Source organism: Temnothorax longispinosus, chromosome 1 (assembly GCF_030848805.1).
Source record: "Temnothorax longispinosus isolate EJ_2023e chromosome 1, Tlon_JGU_v1, whole genome shotgun sequence".
Lineage (NCBI taxonomy): Eukaryota > Metazoa > Arthropoda > Insecta > Hymenoptera > Formicidae > Temnothorax > Temnothorax longispinosus.
The window spans coordinates 1,809,455-1,823,120 of NC_092358.1; the positions used below are offsets into that span (position 1 = coordinate 1,809,455).

Genomic DNA, 13,666 nt, shown 5'->3' on the forward strand with positions numbered 1-13,666 from the left:
ATTACGTTCGTATTCATCAGTTCTGTTTTGAGATAGAATTAATTAAGAATATATTATTTATTATAATATGTATTATTTAAGCAGATCAATTTTGATCTAATGTATCGATTAATCCTGACAGTCTACTCCAGATCAAAATGCTGAATATATATTTTTCTTGTTACAGATTTCGTAATGCCACCGCCCTATCATCAACATCGTTAGGTGGTGGACCCTCGCAATGTCCTCGATCTTAGGAGACGGAACGGGCCCTGGAGGCCCCGGGCCCTCCCGATGCCTCTTGCTCCTGCAGAGGTCCCTGGCGATTCAATTGATCCGAGGTTCGCCTCCTCACGTCGCAAACGCCGGCCAACGGGAAAGTCCAAAGGAACATCCAGCCGACGAGATGTGGATGTACGACAAGGGCTACAATCTATTTCAGGTGAGTTATCTTCGTTTCCGTTGATTTTCGGTTGCGTAAATACGCCATTGGTATCTTTTTGTCGCGTCACGTACCCGCGGCGAGTTTTTGATAATACGTGATGCCTTTAGTCTCTCGACAAACAGAATCGCCCGTCTCTTCTGTTCATGGGTCTTTTTGCTCGTCGGCGCCGGAAAAGTTCAACGGAAGCGAGAATGTTGGAGCGCCGTTGCGATGAGAGGCACCACTCCGACTCTCCATGCCCTCCGCTTTGTTCCTTCTTCTCGTCGACCCGCGGCGCGCGCGGGTCCTTTACGGTAAAGCGAACGTTGATTGCCCGCACCGTTACGCCACAATGAGACAATGTGAATTACGAGCAATTTCGCAAAAGTCGGCATAATCGAGGAGCGGCAGGATAAACGGCGGAAGCTCGTTCTCGCGGCCGGCGTGTTGCGCCGACGTCGTCCGGCCCTCTTCGATAATAAATTTCGCGTTTTACGTCCAGAATTCCTTCCACGGATGAAATAAACGGCGGCGAAACGAGAGACGCGCCGCCGGGCGACGGCGGCAGCGGCGGCGGCGCCGTGCGCGTCGTAATGCAGCTCGTCTCGAATTTATCGCCACCAATGCGTAACACGTAACCACTGAATATTCAACAGCGGTCTACTGTCTGGTCAGGAAAATCGTATTAAAGCTCGTGCCGATATGGCCGATCACGTGAGGGAAGCGTGTAATAACATCGGTAATAAGCAATGTTATGAATTACTCATCACGGGAGATAAAAATTAAAAAATTAGTAATTAATAGATAAGTAATGAAGTAAAATAATAAGTTGAAGTGAATAATAAATAATAAATGTGTAAGTAATAATTGCGTGTGTTACAAATTGTTTAGATAGAGATATAATCCGGTCGGAAAAATTAATACATTTCTTCACATATTTTTGGGCATGGTCACAAAAATTGGTCAAAGTCAAAGGTTATTGATGACGAAATAAAGCTGCGAACGTGACTGTTCGCAATAACGAAGTGCTCTCACTTTTCAACGAGTACGTACTCGGCAGAGAAGCACCCTTGCGGAAAAGTCAACGAGCGAGGCTCTCGCTTCCAAAGTTAATAATGAGGAACGTCGATAACGATGACAAAGTGAGGGTGCTGAACCGTTGAACATCCAAGAATAGCATTTTTTCGGACTCTTAGAGACTATATCTATTCTTGAAGCATTCAAAAAATTGAAATTTTTAATGCTCCGTAGTAAATTTAAAACGTTGAAAATTTTCTTTCAGCTAATTGAAAATTAAAAGGCCTTTAATATCTTCGTTAAGGAAAAATCTATTATAACTGTGAAATAAATCGAATGTGAAATAACGTGTGTGTGGAAGTTGGAATACCTCGTATATAAAAGCAGGAAATCGCGTTCAGCGTTGTTCATACGAGAGAAGATATAATCTCGAGGTCGCGAGAGTGAATTAGATCGACGTTCTGTAATTGTTAAGGCAATTAGACGTTACTGCAGAAACCGTTCTATGTATGTTCTATTGGTATTGCGGTTCCGCGTGGTTTCGCGCTATGTACTGGCCGTTTCATCGATGTCTGCGGATAATAATCGATCGACGAAGATACAATCGCTTTTCAACGGAGCGGTCGTCAAAAGCATCGCCGTGTGCAGCATCGATATCGCGATACGGTCGTTATTCAGAACATTGTATTCTATCGATTAATTTTAGCCAAAGAGGAACGTTAAATGAAATTCTGTATCGCGGCTTCCCATCGGGTAATTAATACTAACGATGGAAATTGACAAAACAAAATATATAAAAATAAAATAATACTACATATAATTATACATATTATATCAATTATATCAATTATTATATTAATAACACGTTAAATATATGTATAAATAATATTAAATATATATGTAATTAGTATATCTATATAAATTAATGAAATTTTGTGACAGGGTGATCGGATTATCTTTTTTCGATGAGATTAAAGGTTTTAAATTCAACTTTTCTTACGGTAGAAAAGCGACAATGACGAACGAACGACAATACGGTTCTATTACCATAGTAATATCAGGTTACTAAATAATAGGGCATTGTTCGATACGGCTTTTGATCCGCAAAGTTGTTTACAAGATTTATCGAGGCCTTTCAGGTGCACAGTCTGCATTCGAGAAAAGGTACTTTACGCTTCCTCGACGGCTCTCGCGAGTGCATTGCCGGCCGTCGCCGCTCGTTGTGACGTTTTTAAATCACTGTTATTACGATACACCGATCGCGCATCGCCTCGGGGATGGTCGACGCAGTCAACGATCCGGCGGACACTTTCCATCCGCGTGACGATTTCCGCCACGAGCACGTCGCCACGCCGAGACGAGAAAAAGCACGATAGTTTACGAGTTACGAGTTACTCGGCCACGGCTATAACCGCAGTATGTGTGCATCAGTTTGTTACATTCGCTTGTTTACAACATGTTTGTAGAATCGACGTTTCATCACAAAAACATCCACGATCGATCACTGTCAGGATATAAGAACTCTCGTGTGTGATAAACTTATATATCTTTTGATTGCGATGTAACTTTTGGCTTGAATATATAGTAACCCATATTTTAATGAAAGCGTTGTACTTAAAAAATGCCGTTTAATTACAGTCTCGTGAATCGTCTCTTCTCAGATTTAAATTGAAAAGGAAAACCTAAATGGGGCTCTGTATTCGGTTGCGATCAATCGCGAATATCGTCGGAGCGTATTATTTGGGCGACTTGGAACCGAACCCAGAACGTAACTAGTGCGCGGCACTTAGAACAATAAAGTCAAGCCAAGCGCGTGTCGTTCGAGCGGGTCGGACTTGGTGTTGGTCCGAGGGTTCGGCCAAGGTTCAGCCACCTCACTCTCGGGCTCTCCCGTTCATCGACGTTTTTCCTGACCGGCGCGCCGTTGAAAGCGGAATCGGTCGTCGCCGTTGTCGTCGTCCTCGTCCATTGCCGACTTCGTAAATCAGCACCACGCAGCGTATATCACGAGCCAGCTCGACTTTTATCTCCCGCGCCTCGAGAACTCGTTTATCCGCGGGATGCCCATTCGCCTCGAAGCAATTCGCGCACGATCGTCTATTTGTTTGCCGATTTAATTGCAAAAAAATACACGGGAAAGAGGGGGTGCCGTCGGTACCCCTTCTTCTTGTCGCGCTTTCTTTCACGAGTCATAGATTAACGATGACATGGAATGTCGGAGCTTTATTTTCTGCCTTACGATATATAAATATTAATGTTATTCGTTATTTAACGTTAAATCATCGTGGACGTTATTAATCTTGGATAATTTATTCTTGCTTATAAGCTTTTTGTGTAAACCGAGAATAATGAAACATAGAATAAATTAATCCCACTATAATATTTATATCTATTCAAATAATAATAACAATTGCAATTATATTATTATTGCAACATGAGAAGATATAGCCAAGCTAATATCTTAATAAGTTTTTCTTTTCTCTAAATCTTCATAAGACGCAGCTTATATTTGGTCAGGAAAAATATTTTGAGGGTTAGTCGGTTTTTTTCTGTGTGACGAGTCTTTATTGACTCTCTATTGACATGATGAATAAGAGTATGTGATGGTGTCCATATCTGGATGTAACTATACCCAGTTAGAGAGAAAAGAGGGAGAAAAAGAGATCCCCGCGTCTCTCGCCCAACGTATTATTCGAGCGCACGCTGCACTCGCGATATTAGCATATAAATTATGTTATCGTGATTTATGCTTGCAGTCCGCGTACCGAGGCGGGACTATAGGGGGTTGCTGATTAAAATTCGAAACGACGGGCGCGGGCGAACATCTTGACGCCTGTCATCCGGTAATGGCTGATAAATAGATCAATTTCGCAATGGCAAAAGGACTTTCGGAGGCTAAAATGTCTCGTATAATTTTTCTTCGGCAACAAAATGTGGCGTCTTGTAAAATAAAATTAGAGCTCATCTCGATCATCTTCTCTGCCACACATACCAATTGCTTCACAATACGGATAAGATACTACATACATATATAGCAGTTTTGGTTGTCGAACATATACAATACTAGTGGATTAATGTACTCGCGACGCTAGTAGGATATTGATAGATCGATAAGCCCGACGCAGAGCGCAATAATACCGCAGTGCGAATAGCGCTGGCAATAAGTTTCTGGTATATTTCGTTCGACTCCGTTAACCGCTCACGTTCGTGCGCGGCGTCTCAGGTTAGAGCTTTAAAAGGATAACCATATACGCGCGGTGGGAGAGTGCACGGCGAGTATATTGCATAATAATTAACGGGCAGCCAACGACCGTACAACACCCTATAGACCGTATTGCCGCAAGTTCATTGCCGGTATGGAAATCGCAATACGTATGTTACGTGCGCCTAGCACCGCGCCGCCGAACAACAATAGGCTCGTTCTAACACTTTTGCATTTCCCCGTGATTTACTTTTATTTCTCCTTCGCAAACCGCGAACGCTTATTTTGTTTTAATCTCAGGGTCAAATATGGCGTCGAATAGTACAGTTAAAAAGAACTTCTTGCCGTACCGAACTCTTTCCATTTTTTCGAGTGTTATAAAGAAATGTACGGTCGAAGAAATCGCGATTTCCAATCTGATTTCCAATTCCACGTTATCTCTTCTTCATCGTTATCCTATGTTTCCCAAATGTTCCACCCTCGGCGTTCCCGGTCGTTCGTACATTTCGCTCTACTATATTCCCCTCGATATCTGCAGCTTATAATCTTCTGGGCAGTTAGGGGGCAGAATGTATACAAGGTCTCGAGAATAAATACAAGATAATCGTGGGGACTTCAAGGGATGGCATTTGATCCATTCAATACGGAATCGTTTATATTTGAGGGCTATTTTATATAACTTTCGACCTGATAAACGTTCAAGTGCGACGCTCGTTTTCTGCAGATTAAGTGAGAATGTGTAAAGCGTTATTCTTGGAGACGGGGATTGTGTTATCTTGCGGAACGTAACGTTCGTCGCAATACGGTAACGCCAATTTGCGTTTAGCGGATTCTCCGTATCAAAGCCCTCTTTTTCGCACAGTTAGTTGGCGTGCAGCTGGGCTGGATACAGGAGACATGGTAGCTGGTTCAGCGCTAATTATGGTTAACTCAGAACTGTCGCACTCTCACGTCTCACGGTTAGATCCTCCCATGGACAACAAGAGTGTCTACTTTATCAGCATATCCTGTTGCCCACCCCGACACATTCCGCGATGTAACGCGATATTTTTACGTATCTACGCAACTCTCTTGCCGACATTTCGGACTTAGACTGCTACAAGTAAGCGCACGAATAGATCTACACGATATATGGGCGATCATAAAAATTATAAATTTTACTCATGTATTATAGCACAGATAGTGTAGATTCGATTGTCGGCGCAGTTAGAGCGTGATTAAACGTTCCAGGATGTTTTCGTAAAGCCTAGCCAAGATTACGAAAGGGACGGTTAAGAGACGGACGAAATTTCCTTAAAATTGCGAAAGTGGCGCTTTTCTCCGTTTAGCGTGTTCAACCGGGCGGAAAAAACGAAGCGTTAAGAGTAATTCGATTGTAGGAAGGTGTCCCGATCGCGTCGGGAGAAAGAGATCGGTGGAAGGCACGATCTCGTGAAATCGATCGTGTCCGCTCGGTTGATCCGACACACCGAGAGGCAGCTCCCCACGTGGGGGAGCTGCCGTGCGCCGAGAGCTCGAGGAAGCACGGCTTTGACGTAACCGAAAAGTTTCACCTGCTGAAAATCGCCGTCTGCGCGTCGCAGGCGATTTAATAAACCGGCCCACATGCACGCGCGAGAGCGTTGCACCTTTATTACAATATCATCCTCGCCGGAGTGTCGAAAATTCGCGCCGCGATGTCGCAATCGCGCCGCCGCGCCGCGATTACGAAAGTTGACGCTGCCGCTCCTCCGCGCCACAAGAGATTGTAATAATACCTCAGGATAAAAAAATCCGATTGCGATCGAAAGCGTGTTTCGTTTCGTGACGTTAAGTAACGTCATTACGCGGACGGCAGTGATTCAGAGGCGTGTCGCGCCTCGCGACGGGAATACTTGCGATTAAATATAAAAATCACGGTACGCTCGTTACGAAATATCTCCGAGTTAAAAGATGTCACGTAAACCGACGGCGCGGTTGCCGCGATCGTAAAAGTTTCGTGGAGTTATTCCGTGGAAAGTCTCTCTCGACCTATGTATATACGCGGGAGATACGACGATCCGCGAACGATGAACGTACATCTGCGACGGAATACGAAACGCAGCCTTGGCAAGGGTGGATGTTTGCGCCGTGCTCCGTTGCACAGACACAAAACGAGGCCGGTCGTTCTCGCGGCGGATCAGATCGATCACGGATGTGTAATTTGCAGCGGCTACACGGAGGTTCCGTCATTTGGTAGTAGGGTAACCGTCGCTGTACGGCTCCGCTATACGGCGACTTCCAGATGGTGAAAGTCCGGAGATCCTACGTTGCTCTTACGTTGCCGTTAGATGCAAAATCGTCTTATCCACGCGGCGCGCATTGTATTCTTTATTACACGGGATTAAATTGGACTCGCTGCCTCGTCCGTTGTCTTTCCGTTCGAGCGAGACGCAAAGTGGCTTGAATTGACGCCACTGTGAAATTTTAACGACCGCGTCCGCGTGTACCCCAGCATTATCTTACATTGTTTCATCTACACCGGCAATTCAGCAAATTACACGATTTAGCCTGAGATATTTACTGTGTATCATAACAAGATATATAACTCTAAATATATCGAAGATAATTATTTTACCAATCAATTTATACATAGTTGACGTAATAAATTTTCACGATACGGCGAATTAGTCTCCTTTCGTGTATGTAGCCGTTGCTCATACGAGCACAATGGGAAAGCCGCACACTTTTCACAATTGTGGAAACTGATCGCATCGATTGTTCGAACGAGAGCTGTTATAAATCACCCTGAGTTCGCGCCGATCGATTCCAGCACTCCGCACTAATTTCATGGTTTAGCCGGACGAGGAGGGAAGAGAAGACAGGGCTGGAGAAAAATCCTGTGGGGCCGTTCGTTTATGAGCATTGTCCGGGGCTCTCGACCCTATCACGGCTCATTCTGCGACGCGGAACTACGCGGGGGTTCTAGGAAACATCCATAGGGGTAGAATCGTGTTTCGTCCCCGAGTTACGACGAGGGTGAAACGCCATACGGCTCCACGGAGAGATAAACACTTAGCCACCGAGCAATATTTTAGGGGGTCACTCGCCGGCTTTTATCGCGCGACGCGTAACGACCTTTTTTTATTGGTAACGCAAAATACGACAAACGCGGACGATATTTTATTATTATACAGTCGCATGATTTCGCGAAGATTATCTTTCTGTCGTAAAACCATATTCGTTCGCGAACATGGGGAGTTTATAAAAAATATTTAAAAACAAAAAAAATTCAAAAAAATTGAATACTAATTACTTTTACTGTGTAACTTTTAATATAATTTGATATAATTTTGTCAAATAGAAATTTCCATTACAAAATACAGGTAAAAGGTTATTTCGTTGTATGTTGCAGAGTTTCTTGGAAGCGAATTCCAAATGCTGGTGGAACGCGGCTCTGGTGGATGCGACCCGGCAGCTAAGGTACAAGGGCCACGTGTCGCCGGGTGTGCTGATGGTTAGCGGACCGCCCTGCGCCCTCGAGGTTTTGAGGGCGGCATGGGCGCGAAACGTTCTACGACCACCCGCGGACCACTCGATCACCTGCCTCGGTACGTATACCATCGAATTAACTCCCGCATCGCCCGAGGGTCGATTTAACCCGACGGCAACGATTGCCTTCGCCGTACCACCGGATTAAATACGTTTGATTTAAACTGAGATAATCGAGAGTTCAATTAAAGATAAAGCAATCTGTGAAAGTGAAAGTGAAAGCGTCGATATTTTGCAAAAACAAGTTCTTACGAGCGAGGAGATAATCCTGCGTGACCCTGCGATTCCTGGCGCATTTGAATTCCAATGCCAGTGCAACGTGCGAAAATGATCACTTAATCTCGAGCGTCTCTTTCTATCTTTTTTCGCTTTTCATTACGGCGCCTTTGCTGATAGGGAAACTGCCATGACGGGACATATCGAAATATTCCATTTTGGTTAAGATAAGCTCGAGTACCTGATGAAGATTCCATTCATAGTCGTTTTGCAACGCATCAAGTATTGGTAATAATCCGCGTGGCCGCATTTATTTTAATTATTTTCTGCGCGAGAAATAATCTAATCAGTTTTAATGGCTAGAAAAATCAAACAAGTACGTATTTGTATTGCAATTATCGTAAAGTTTCAAATATCAACGTTTCGGCCCAAGGATGTGGTGTGCTGAGTGCAAACCGACTCCTTGTAAATAAAGCGATCGGAATCGCGCAGAAGGTGCCCGACCTTTACGCGTTACTCTCCTTATCCGCTTATCTCCCGTAATCCGCGCCTGTCGTCAACGTACGTTCTACAGAAATAGCTTCGCGCATATCTTATCGCGGGTAACCCATGCGCACCCGTTTGCACTCCCGCTTTCTTACGTCTTCTTCGCGGTCTTTCTTTCTCTCTCGTGCCCGTCTTTTACGCCTTTTCGGTCGGTGTCCTCGGTCTTTTTTCCACCTCCGCCGTTTCTTTCCGATCTTATTGCTCCCTTTTATGCCCCGCGTGTTCGTATCTATGTATATACGCCTACGCCTCGACTATCTCGCATACCGGGCTTATGCTAATGCACGCGCGTATCCGCGCAACGGCGTAGGAACCCGACTCGTTATTACGATGCGCCGTGCTAGTCGGTGCAAAAACCCTTTCGCGAAAACGAAAGAAATTTATTCGCGCGATAAAGACCACGTTACGTGACTTTATTCGCGTGGGAAAGTCTACGTAGACATCGAAAAATCGCATTACAGATCGAAACACGGCCGTTTTAGAATTTTTCGTCTTTATTCGCTTCGCTATCTGGTCTACAATGTCTACACAGCTGTGAAAAATATAGCAGTAACAGAGTAATATATATAATAATTGATATATTGTACGCTTGCGTAATGTAAAATATTAAGTAAATATACTTATATATAAGTAAGTATAAAATATAAACAATAATTCTGCGTGCCAAGTCTGACATTAAATCGAAACGAGTCGACGAATCGTGTAATAAATCGGCCGACTGAATATTAATTTGCGGCGTTTCGTAATTGGGGTTAATGACGGTCGCTGATTAACTGCGCCGAATGCCGTTAATCGCGGTAGATCAAGGCGCGCGAAGATTATAAAGTGTTTTTATATTAAACGGTCACCTGTGTGTGCGGCGACGGCGATGCCGCGCCGACGAGCTTTCCGGTTAATACGCGGATATCTTCGTGTGACAAACGAGCTTGGCTAACATTCCACTATTTGCTGATCGGGGGACCGGGCACACCATCGCGCATAATACGCGCGTCTTATATACACGTGCGGTAATACCGATTTCGCGCCGCCGCATAATTGGTCTGTCGTCCACTTCACGAATGACCGAGAGTCGCCCCGACTTATGTCTCCGACCTCTTTATTTTCCCACATCTTGGCGAAGCGACGACGAGTGGCTCCGTAAATATTACGGTGGTTTTTGCATAATTTTCCAGTTAGCGTGCCGCTGACTTTCCTGCAGAACGCGCACGTGTTGACGTTCAATGCGCGCCGAGATGCGTGCAGCGCACGACGGCTCATTAACAAGGATTTAATCTACGCGGCATTTTGCAAGAACGTGCTGAGATCCATAAGATTGAAAGAAGCATGTGAATAGAAGTTAGATCGATATTTCGCATTTCAAGCTTAATTCATTCGAAGAGCTCGCTAAATTTATTCATTTTTTATTATCGTATATTTCTGACTTGCACAACCATACCGAATACGAAAGCTTTCCCCGCAACTCGACCTAAGAAGATCCGATCGAGATGACTGATCGAAAAAAAAGGAAAATGGCACATTGCACTCCACATAGAAATGACCCGATTGGTACGCGAGTCGCACGCCGAGGAGTCCAACATCCTCAACGTCGACGGGCGAAGCGAAAGGGACGTCGACGCTCGCGCGCGCGCGCGCGCGTCTGGAATGCCAGACCTTCCCTCTCGTCTCCTCCACGCCCTAACTGAAATCCATACGGTGCGCGGTGCGTTCTCGCGGGTTAATAAATCGGCCTCCTTCGGTGTGCGACAGTAGCGGCATTCCAGGGCGATCGATTAAGTCGTGGTACCCCATTGGAGACGCGTGGCCCGATAAGCGACGCGTTTTCCACGCATAATTCCCATTTCGCGATTTATCTCGACACAATCACCAAGCTCGTGCGCATCGACCACTTCATTTGCCGAGTATGACGAGTAATAATTGACTTGAGGGTACGAGCTATTTATTATATTAATTAGACGTGCTTGATTGTATAGGATATATTAGCTGCAAATTAATATCTACGTTATTATCACACGTTTCAATCAGAAGATATTCCTGTCAGGTAAATGGGATCCACGGCGTTTGCGATAACGCGATATCTAATAGCGGAAAAACCACGCGCGACGTACACGTTATACCTGTTCCAGACGTTTATTGCATGCACATAGTTGGTTAAAATGCAAGCCGCGAATGCTAATGCGGGCCAAGTCAATGTATCAAGGAGATAAGGAGCTCGGGTTCGCGTAACGACGAGGATCCTCCAGGACGTGCCGGAACGTGTATACGGTGCCGGGAAATTAATAGCGCCGTATCGACATCCAGTTATTTCTGCACTTTGTGTCTATACTATAAATAGGCGAGCGTATACACAGATGCAGCGCACAAACGATAGAGCGTGCGGCAACGCGGAATGCGCGCTCGTACATATACTTGTACGTTACGTGTCGAGCCGATCGTGACGATTGCGATTCAGGGTCTTTGTTCGTGCGAGGCTAAACGCCGTGCTTCATTCATTATACCTAGCTACGTATCGACTTGGCCGCTGATGGACGTTGTTAAGACCCGCGAAACTCCGTCTGCGCGTTAGCGCGGCGCGGATCGGAAGTATACAGCCGCATTTTACGACGACCAGCGAACGGCGATCCGAAACGTCAGGAATCGCGATTGTGTCATGCTGCTCGCGAATGTACGAACCCGCAAGAAATGTCACTTCGAACGATCCCTTCGCTTTTAAATCTCAATTATCAGGAGACAATGCGAAATTGATTTTAGAGAGGAACCGTAATACACACACACTGAAACTAGAATCGTAACGATAATTTTTTCCCTACAAGAATAAAATTTTGATATAAAGAAATATTCGTTGATTGCATAGTTGTGCCGGACGGAATACAATTAATATAGTTTAACTGTTACTTAAATAATTTATTAAATTCTAAGAATCTCTCATGCACACTTTGATATTTAGTTCATTTCCCGAGCGCAAAGTGCGTATTTCTACGCGAAGAAACTGCTTTGTGCGATTCAAATCGTGGTTGGAACACGTTAAAGGATACGAGGGTGCAACGTGTCTTGCTACAGGCCTGACAACAGGATTCCAGCTGACCCCCCTTGGCCTACCCAGTTTGGTTGACATTTCCATGACCGCTTATCGATTACTTTCGATTTGATTTTTTTCCCTCCTGAATCGTCTGTCTCAATCTCGAGTTGTAACGAGCACCGACGCAAATCTTTCACTCACAAAGCTATTCAGCAAACAATGGCGATAGCGTGCTTGCATTCCGTGCTTGCATATTCGCTTTAATCGAATCTCTGTAGCGGGCGAGTTAAAGTTGAGAGAATCCGACACAGAGTCGCATTTAGCGCTAAATGCGAGGCCGAGAACACGATGTCGATACCTTAAGGCCACGGCGCGCTCTAAACACGTCTCTGTAATCGTAAGGTCGGTCAGCCTCTCACGCCTCCCCTGTCACGATTTTGCTATTCGCCCGATCGGAATAAAGCTTCGGCGTATGATTACCTCTCCCGCGTCAGGAAAAAATTCTTTTCACCATTTGATTAGAGGCGAGAGATTTGTACGCGAGTACGTTTGCTGCCTAAACGTATAATCAGTATATCGACACCTAACGAATATTGCAAGTCAAGGGCAACGAATTAACGATATCCCTCCCCGGATATCGAACCCTCGTAATACCTAGTACTCTCGTATCCTTCCGTCCAGAAATTAATCGTCAAGTTATATTTTATTATTATTTATTATTATCGTTATTCTTTGAATTTCAAAGATTTACATTATTGAATTATTGCTTTATTATCGTACATTTTACACATTTTGCCTCTCGTTGAAATTACGAGTTTGATGGTAGAAACGTAGAGAGAACCATATACCGATGTGCACCTGACATTAATTAACATTATAAGGATCTTAAAAGGGCGATTACTCGCCTCCCCCGAGTTTAAAAGGGGGAATTAGAAATTTCGAGGCTACAGAACGACGAGGAGATCCCACGGTCCTATACGATTCGTTCGTTCGTTCCGTCGTGTGTACGAGCGAGTGAAATGACAGAGCCGAGTAACGAGCTATCTGTCTATCCATCTACCACCGTAGTGTAAACGTTTGTAGGCCCATCGATGTATGCCATGGTATTTTCGAGTGGCAACTTCCTGTCGAGTGTCAGCTGGATCCTGGCGGCGCGGCGGCCGCCTCCTCGTAGATCGACGATTACCACGATGATGGTGGGGTCGAGACACGACATACTTCGCTATTACTTCGCTCCTTCCTGCCGTTCTCGAGACGTTACTCGGACAATTTTCCCCACGGTGAGTTTAACGCGCCGCGCCGTCCCTATTCATATTCATAATTCGTCAACAACTTTGCGCGATTTGCCGCGCAAAGAGATGCGTCGCGCGACTTTCTTACTGGACAAGCAATATCTTGCTACATGAAAGACCCCTGAAAGGTTCTTCCCCCCCGTGACACTTGACCATGAAAGCCGGAAGTTTACGGATACTTTCCATCTCTTAGCGCGCAGAATCTATAATGCTCTTGATTATCTGAATAATTAAGTCATTACACGTACATATTCGCTAGTAATTGTTTAAACGATAGACAATTACACGTAATTTTCATGGCAGAATGCGGATTATCTGATCGTGAGTCTATAATATCGATGGATATACGCGCGTATGATTACTTCAAATTAGCGAACGTTATTCCGCGAGTGATGATGAACTCGCAGCTATCTCCTTAGCGTTCGCCGCGATATTAGTTTATATTACGCGATCAAACGGCGCCG

General features: G+C 44.8%; 2 protein-coding genes across 3 annotated transcripts in view; one reads left to right on the forward strand and one right to left on the reverse strand.

Annotated features, from left to right (window-relative positions):
* LOC139819552 (uncharacterized) overlaps positions 1–13,666 on the reverse strand; it is a 91,819-nt gene that overhangs the window by 55,894 nt on the left and 22,259 nt on the right. The window lies entirely within an intron of this gene.
* The window catches only part of Knockout (Stork-head domain-containing protein knockout), a 71,205-nt gene that overhangs the window by 35,617 nt on the left and 21,922 nt on the right, over positions 1–13,666 (forward strand). For both annotated transcript variants that reach the window (XM_071788978.1, XM_071788986.1), the window contains exons 2-3: positions 167–421; positions 7,996–8,191. In XM_071788978.1, the coding sequence (XP_071645079.1) occupies positions 221–421; positions 7,996–8,191 (397 nt within the window). In that variant the 5' untranslated portion in view covers positions 167–220. The remainder of the gene's footprint in view (positions 1–166; positions 422–7,995; positions 8,192–13,666) is intronic.